Source organism: Malurus melanocephalus, unplaced genomic scaffold, assembly GCF_030028575.1.
Source record: "Malurus melanocephalus ecotype Western Australia unplaced genomic scaffold, MMel_1.1 scaffold_793, whole genome shotgun sequence".
In the NCBI taxonomy this organism is placed as follows: Eukaryota; Metazoa; Chordata; class Aves; order Passeriformes; family Maluridae; genus Malurus; species Malurus melanocephalus.
Window position 1 is genome coordinate 178294 of NW_026624025.1, and position 8535 is coordinate 186828.

Genomic DNA, 8535 nt, shown 5'->3' on the forward strand with positions numbered 1-8535 from the left:
GCGCTGTGCCTCGCCTGGTACGGCCTCAGCGCCGGCGGCAACGTGGTCAACAAGCTGCTGCTGGGCGGCTTCCCCCGGCCCGTCACCGTGTCGCTGTTCCACATCCTGGGGCTGTGCGGGCTCCTGCCGCCGCTGCTCCGCGCCTGGCGCGTCCCTCCCGCCGGCCCCGCGCAGCTGCCGCCCCGCGCCTACCCCCGCTACATCCTCCCGCTCGCCTTCGGCAAGTACTTCGCCTCCGTGTCCGCGCACGTCTCGCTCTGGCGGGTCCCCGTGTCCTACGCGCACACAGGTGAGCGCTGCCGGGTGTCCCGGGGATGTCCCGGTGCTGGCTGTGCTGGTGGGGGGATGCCCGGGGGGATGCCCGGGGGGATGTCCTGGGGGACCAGCTTGGGTTAGTGCCCAGCGGGGTGAGCTGAAATTCGGTGTGTGCTCTTACGGGCACCTGGTGCAGTGTCCGTGTACCCACCGTGTGCTTGTACTGGTGCCCAGTGCAGTGTCCGAGTACCCACTGTGTGCTTATACAGGTGCCCAGTGCAGTGTCCAGTACCCACCGCGTGTCCTGTGGGTGCCCAGTGCCATGTCCCCATTCCCACTGTGTGCTTGTGCAGGTGCCCAGTGCAGTGTCCGAGTACCCACCGTGTACTCGTACATGTTCCCAGAGCAGTGTCCCTGTCCCCAGTGTGTGCTGGCACCAGATCCAGGACAGTGCTGTGCTCTGTACCCTGTGGGTGTCCAGCAGTGTCCCAAAGCACCAAGATCCAATTTGCACAAACGCCCAGGACGGTGACAGGGAGGGAGGACCCGTCCCTGGCTGTGCTTCGCCTGCACTGAGCCCCTGCTCCAACCCTGCCCCTGCTCTGTCCCTGTCCCTGCTCCATCCCTGCCCCTGCTCCGTCCCTGTCCCTGCTCCATCCCTGCCCCTGCTCCATCCCTGCCCCTGCTCCGTCCCTGCCCCTGCTGATGGTGGCTGCTGGAGCTGTCCCCACCCCGTGTCCCCACCAACGCTTTGTTCCCGTCCCCAGTGAAAGCCACGATGCCGATCTGGGTGGTTCTGCTCTCRCGGATCATCATGAAGGAGAAGCAGACGACGAAGGTGCGGACAGGTTTGCTGAGGTTTCTTTTTTTGGTGCTGCTCGGGGGGTGTTGCGCTGGCTGGAGTGGATTTGGGGGCTGGAATTAGATTGTGCAGATTTCACCAATTCCTTTTCATTTTATTGTCAGCATAAAACACATCCAGTGCTGACCAGGGTGATGCTCTCTGATGCACTRGAGTTGCCAGTGTCTACTGCAGTCACTTCATTTCCTTAAACTACAACAGTAAAATAGTTGATCCCTGCTTTTGTTGCTTTATTCTTCCTTCTTCTTTCCCTCCYAAATCAGCAGGATGTATAAACTTGGTTAGAAGGTGCAAGTTCCCCCTCTGTGCCTGTTTCAGGTGTACCTGTCCCTGATCCCCATCATCACTGGTGTCCTGCTGGCCACGGTCACAGAGCTCTCCTTTGACATGTGGGGACTCATCAGTGCTCTTGCTGCTACTCTGTGCTTTTCACTCCAGAACATCTTCTCCAAGAAGGTACCACTGCTATTCACGGTGTTGGGTCACTGGTGTCACCCTGCAGCAGRATAGTGTGTCATTTCAGTCACATAAATGTATTTTTTTTTAAGTTGGCTTTGCAGTCAAAGGAGCCCAGAGGGATGGTTGTTATTTTGTATGTTCCCTGTGTGTGTTTCCTACATGTTGAAGCTGTTACAATGAAAATTGGGCAGAGCTCAGGGTTTRTCCTGAGCCTTTTCTTTACTTCTCAACATGGATTCTTTTGTTTTTCTGATGGCAATTYAGTAGTGCTTAAATTCAGTTCATCTGAAACTTTTTAATATATCTTATACCAAATTATTCCTTACATCAAATCATTCCTCTGTGCTGAACAAGTCACTGTCAACAATGGGCACTCCTTGAAATCATAGAAACAAAACTAAAGTGTGTGTTTGACCCTGTCTAGTTACAAAATGATTTCTGGTTTGTAGAGCTATCAATTTTAATATTAATACCTTGTTGATACTAAGAGTCGCTCAAAAAAACATTGTTTTTCAAAGAGACATCAGTTTTCCTTTGGTCACCCTTATAGAAAATTCATACTATAACAGTATTTACTGATTTTCTACTTATTTTCCTCACTCACCTGTCCCCTAAAGCTGTTTCTGTTTCTTCACTGCTGTTCAATGTCGGCTCTTGCCAGGTGCTGAGAGATTCCAGAATCCATCACCTTCGGCTGCTGAACATCCTCGGGTGCCACGCTGTGTTCTTCATGATCCCCACCTGGGTTTTGGTGGATCTTTCTTCCTTCTTGGTAGAGAATGACTTGGTGAGTGCTCTATTTGGAGAACTGTTTGCTGTTAAGAAAGTAAAGAGAAAAAAAAAATTAGCAAACAAATTCCACCACGTGACCAGAAAAGTGCACTGAAGTGTTTCAGTGTCTGTGGAAGGAAGTGGTTGTGAAACACCTGCAGATTGTGTCACACAAGTGAACAAAGTGTAGATTGTGAGGATTCCTGTCRGGGTTAGGAGGGGCACTTTATGGGGCAGCATAAATTTCAGGAGTTGGGGACAGGAACAAACACTCCCAGAGCATATGGGACACGTCCTCCTCTGCTTCTCTGGGTTGGGAGTTGCATAAAGCAATTCCTGGGGCCTCTTTAAAGCTCAGTRCAGATATTCCTCCTGCCAATAGCAGGTGAGAGTGACTCAGGTTGTGTTTATGTTGTTACCTGAAACCCGAGATAATTTTTTTTCCCTCCTGCTGTTTGCTTTGCCACAGAGCTCCATGTCTCATTGGTCCTGGACCTTGATGCTGCTTATAATCAGTGGATTCTGTAATTTCGCTCAGAATGTCATTGCCTTCAGTATCCTGAACCTGATCAGTCCCCTCAGCTACTCTGTGGCCAATGCCACCAAGAGGATCATGGTGATCACCGTGTCCCTGATCATGCTGCGCAACCCCGTCACCAGCACCAACGTCCTGGGCATGATGACAGCCATCCTCGGGGTCTTCCTGTACAACAAGGTGAGCCTGTGCTGCGTTTATTTCTCCAGCAAGCACAGCTGGAACAGTCCAGCAGCCCTGAGTTGGTTTTTGTACAAGTTGAGAGGTGCTGGAGTGAAATTAGAGAGCACAGGGGTGTGAAGCTGTGTTGCAGGGGAGGGGTGTGTGGACTCGGGTCACAGCAGCTGCTGGGCCTCTCAGAGAATTAAATTTTGATCTTAATCGTTTCTTGAAAAGGGAAGATAAGGAAGTAACTCAGAATCTCTTGAGCAAAAGATCTGTTTGTTCGTTTGGCACATGAGAGGAGTGAGGTTTTATTAGAAGGAAATAATATTTTAAGACTCTAACAAGAAGTGATGTGACGGTAGAAATGTTTGCCTTTTTCTGGGTATATGAGTATGTCAAGGTGGTATTTTAGGTGATATCTAAGGAAATCAGTACTCACTGGATCAGTTGTCAGGCTTTGGAAGGGGCTGCCCAGGGAGGTTTGGAGTCCCCATCCCTGGAGGTGTCCAAGAAGGGATTGGACATGGCACTCAGAGCTCTGGGTGACACGGGTGGGTCACAGGCTGCACTCACATTTTTCCAGCTGAAAAGATTCCGTGATTCTGTGAAAAACATCTCTTCTTCCTTTCCCAGACCAAATACGACGCAAACCAGGAGGCGAAGAAGCAGCAGCTGCTCCCGGTGACCACCGGGGACCTGGTGAATTTGGAGCGGCACCGAAACGCCCCCGAGAAATCCCAGAACGGCCTCACAACCTTTGGGCAGCACGGAGACTTTCAGTACGGCCGCAGCAACGTCCTSACAGACCACTTCCAGTACAGCAGGCAGAACTATCCCACACCCTACAACATGAACCGTTTTGATATTTAGGATCCTGGCAGACAGGCACAGACTGTGATGTCCCCAGCATTATCAGAGAACTTTCAGCACATCCGTGAATGTCACCGAGCCATCGAACTGGGCAGGTTTGGCAGCAGGGCAGGTGCAGCTGCTGCTGGGCAGAGCTTTAAACCAGAGCTGACACTGGAACCGAACCCAGAGCAGAGATTTCTGCTGAGGTGCACGTGGTGGAGAGGAACATCTGCCCCTGCTCCTTGCAGAGTCTCCCAGTTGGGTGTTTATTCTCTTGGCAGCTGAATTCGGGCCAGTATCTTGTTAATGTCACCTTGAAGTTGTTCTCTAATAACGGTTTAATGATAATTTTTAATGAAGCTTTCAGAGAGGAGTGAAAGCGAGGGGTGCTGCTGCTGCTCTTATCAAGATTTGTCTGAGGAGGATCAGTCACAGGTAAAACTTGAGTTCATCTCCAGCATCTGTGGAACTTCTTGTGGGTTTTCACTCTGCTCTCCAGTCCTGGGTGAGCACCCAGGGGTGTTTGTGGAGGAGCAGGCAGTGGAAGGATGGATCTCTCCCAGACACTTCTCCAAATCACTGCTCATGGTAGAGAACAGCCAAGCCAAACTTCCAAATCATCCTTGTTTTCTGAATCATGTAGCCCTGTAACTTCAGACATTGCTGTCCCATGGCCATGCAGGAAACTCCTTCACAAATAAAAGTGTTTGGAATAATGATATTTTATTTTTTTTACTTGCTTCACACCTGTTCTTTCAAAACAGTTTTGTTGCTTTAGGAATTGGAAGGTGAAAGGTGTTTTGTCCTCAGTTTTATGCACAAATCACGCTCTCTGATRTAATGTCTATTTTGAATGGATTTGAACAATCATCATTATTAATTGTTCTTTAAGTCTTTTTAGCCCCTAATTGTTTGTTTTGGGATTTTTTTGTTTTTAAATTTCTCAATTACTGCTGTTGGAGTATCTGTGTGGATTTAACCTGACTTCCACTTCCTGCTGAAAGAAGTTCAATTTTGCAWCCTGTGCTGTTCCTGCAACTCCCCTGGCTCGAATAGGAAATTCAAGAAAAAAAAAAAACATTGGAATCAGTAGTAAATAGATAATTTATGGTTAAGAACTGATCCAGTATAAATTATAGATGAGGTGATTTTGTGTGTGTGTGTCGGRTCCTGCATTTGTGCATGGAAGGGATGAAATTCAGCTTCATTCCTTTGGATGAAATTCCTTTTTATGAAGCAAAACCCAGCTTGGAACTTGAGTTTTGCTGAAATCAAATTTTTTTTTCTGTTATTGCTTTAGCAAAAAGATTTTAGGGGCCTTCTTTCCTTGCCAGACTGTTGTACAGTGAGACTTTAACAGCATAAGTTTTATGCTTTTACCAGAGAGGTCCCAGACACCTCCATGACAAAAAAATAATGACAAAATTCAGAGTGTGGCACAGAACACTCCTTGTATTTATTGCTTTACAAATGGCCATTTCCATGATGTGAGATGATGATGATGATTTGGCTCCTTTCTGGATAATAAAGAATTTATTTTTCAGTGCAAAAATCAAGCTGATCTTCTTCTTTTGGCTGCTGGGGTGGGAGTTACAGGAACAGCCTTCCACCAGAGARTCCAAAAGAGGAAATTGTCCTTGTGAAACTTCAGAGATGGGTTAAAAATGCTGCTGCTGTGTGTGAGCAGAACTTCCTCCTTGCCTGGAGTTCAGTCCGTTTGTGCTGGCTGAGAACTCGGGCTTTGAGGTTAGAAAATCTAAATAAATCTGTCCCTAACCTGGGGGAATGAGGTCATRAGGAAAATTTTCCTTCAGATTCAATTTCTTCTGCCTGTTCCAATATCAATGTCTGGATAATTATTACTTTTCAGTATGGGGAAGTGCCAAATGTGGATTTCCAAGGCTCACTTCCTGAGATTTTGGTGCTTTTACCTACAAATAAGGATTTGGTGGACTCTGTGTTTGGATTAGGAAGTGACTGCAGGAGAGTGATTTGAGGATGAGAGATTCAGTCTGAGATTCAGGCTGTGATCTGTTAGACTCCTACAAATGCTGGATTTGAGGCTCTGTGCCTCARTTTCCCTTTTGGAAAATGGAGATGATGATTCTCTACATCACAGTGGGGGGAAACACCAGAAAAAAGTGGCAGTGGGGGCTCCAGGCGGGGTCTGAGTTCATCTGTCCATCCTCTGCTGTGCCATCTTTGTACAACCTCRGCTGCTACGTGGAGTAAATAAAAAAACCCAACCAGATTAGAAGATTKATTAAATATTTTAGATGGTTTCTTCTTAAAGGACATAACCAGACCTTTTTGAAAACACTTGTAAGAGTCAGCTTGCACTGCACACCTACCATGACAGTGCTTTAGCTCAATTTTTTTCTGTGGAATCTGGCAGCAGGTGAGAATTTTCTGTTAAAAATCATCCCAAATTCCAATCTGGGCCCGTGGAAACAAAACTCCTGTGCTAAAAAGGCACRAAGTGAGGGTATCCCATGAGGATAATTGGGTCCATTTAGGGCCCAGGGAGTGAATCCCTTCCCTGGAGGCTCCTGGCAGAGCTGCTGCTCCAGGAATGACTGGGCATGGTGCAGGGTGTCATTAGGGGCAGTTACACATCCCAAATCCCAGCCCTTCAGCAATATTGCCCACATTCAGGAAAGGAATRGCAGTTCCTGATTCTGCTGTAATGTAAATTTGAACCTCGGGCCTCTTCGAGGTTTTTATTTTCCCAAGTGAGATGTTTGCTTTCAGCTGGTTTAACTCTGTGCACAGRGCTGTGGAAAGCTTGGGAACACTGGAATTAAAGGGGCAAAATCCAGCCAGTTGTGTACAATGAGCTGTTATTAAATCAAAGCCAAGGAGGTTGGCCTGGGTTGATTCCTTGCAGGCTCTGGGAGGGTCAGAACGGCTGCTAGTGAGGGGTGGAGGCTTTGGTCTGGGTGATACCTCACAGAATCTGAAACAATATAATGCTGTAACCAGGGTTAAAACAGTCCCTGGAATTCTGTGAGATGTTTTGATTTCTACTATGCATTTTTAACACATCAATACATCACAACATTGGGAAATTCTTCCCCAAAACAGTCCTGGGTAGATGTAGAAATCCACAAACCAAGCTCTTCCTGCTCCCCACTCCAGGTGCGTGTTTTGTTGGTAGTTCCAAACTATTTGGTGCTCCTTCAAGGGATTTTACAAATATTCCCCTTGCAGGTTCTATTTTAGTATCCAGTGGTGGTTAAGAGCATCTTTATCATCTAGTAAAACCTCTGTGTTTTTCAAATAAATGCTAAATAAAACTGAGACAAGACTTGGGCTTTGTGAGTGCATAGTGATTTGTGAAAATGGTATTGGTATTTTGGGGTCAACTCATCACGATTCCTGAAGCTCAGGAATTTTTCTTTTTAATCTCTGTTCAAACCCCCATTTCTCTGATGTAGCATTTTGCAGCAGAAGGAACTTCTGCCATGGAGCTCTTTGTGAAACAGGTGAAATACAAATAAAGGGAAAAAAATTTGTTTTTCCAAGGCTTAACTTTCTGGGCCGCGTCATGAGCTGTTAAAAATCACTCTGAAATCTCTCTGTGGTGATGTTCCAGGCTTGTAAAACAGATTTGTTAACCCTGAAGTGTGCAGATACAGAAGTTGTACCCTGCTTTTTTTTGTAGGTTTTTTTTTTAATATTACAACTCTATAAATTGATGGGAAATGGGGTGTGGCACACTCCGAGGTCTGGCCAGGCCCTCCCTCCTGGGTGTGGCACACTCCGAAGTCTTGTCCCAGCTGCCATCTTGGGTGTGGCACATTCTGAGCTCTGAGGGCCACCACCTTCACAACTGGGGCATCTCCCACCCTCCAGCCCACACCYCCACACACCACACCTTTCCTGTGAGCCCCCTACCTGCACTCAGTGCCCCCCCAGCCTTCAAAAAATCCCAGAACCACTAAAGTTGGAGGAGATCTTCAAGATCTTCCAGTCCAACCCATGCCCTGACACCTCAACTAAATTGTGGCACCAAGCACCACAGCTAATCTTTTTTTAAGCACATCCAGGGATGGTGACTCCACTCCCTGGCAGATCATTCCAGTGCTTTATCACCCTTTCCATAAAAAACTTTTTCCTAATATCCAACCTATATTTCCCTTGGTGCAGCTTAAGACTGTCCTCTCTGCCCCCAGTGTGATCCCCAGAGTATCTGTGGTGCTGCTGAGGGAGGGGAAGATGTGACTTCTGACTCTGGGAGTATTTTACTTTTAGGTGTACTTTTAGGTTTTATGCTGAAGATAAAAAGCACTGAGCAGAGCAGGCTATCAGCACCAAGAGAGGTGAAGCATTGATCTCTAGACTGAGCTAATTCCTACTTTTCAGGCTCTTTCCTTCTTCATCCTGTCTCTCCTTCCTCATCCTTTTTCTTCCTCTTCCTCCTACTCTCGTTAACGACAGTAAACTAAAATGGAAATGTAGAAAGAATATTGAAACATAATGGCACAAAGGAAATAATTAAAGACAGAGTCTGCCAGGCCCCTCCACATCCACAATGTCACAGATCCATCACTTCTCCTCAAATCTAAAAGCAGCTTGTCTGATTTTTATGCCTTCCATGAAGGGCATATTACCAAAAACTCTGGAAACAAGGAAG

The 8535-nt window shown here is 47.0% G+C and overlaps 1 protein-coding gene across 1 annotated transcript; it reads left to right on the forward strand.

Annotated features, from left to right (window-relative positions):
* On the forward strand, positions 1-4329 carry SLC35E1 (solute carrier family 35 member E1; the record flags this gene model as incomplete). The annotated part of the gene is made up of 6 exons (XM_057385136.1): positions 1-289; positions 1023-1093; positions 1436-1573; positions 2238-2363; positions 2817-3062; positions 3681-4329. Coding segments are annotated over 6 exons (1107 nt in total), but the record flags the coding sequence as incomplete, so codon positions are not given.
* Positions 4330-8535: the final 4206 nt, after the last annotated feature.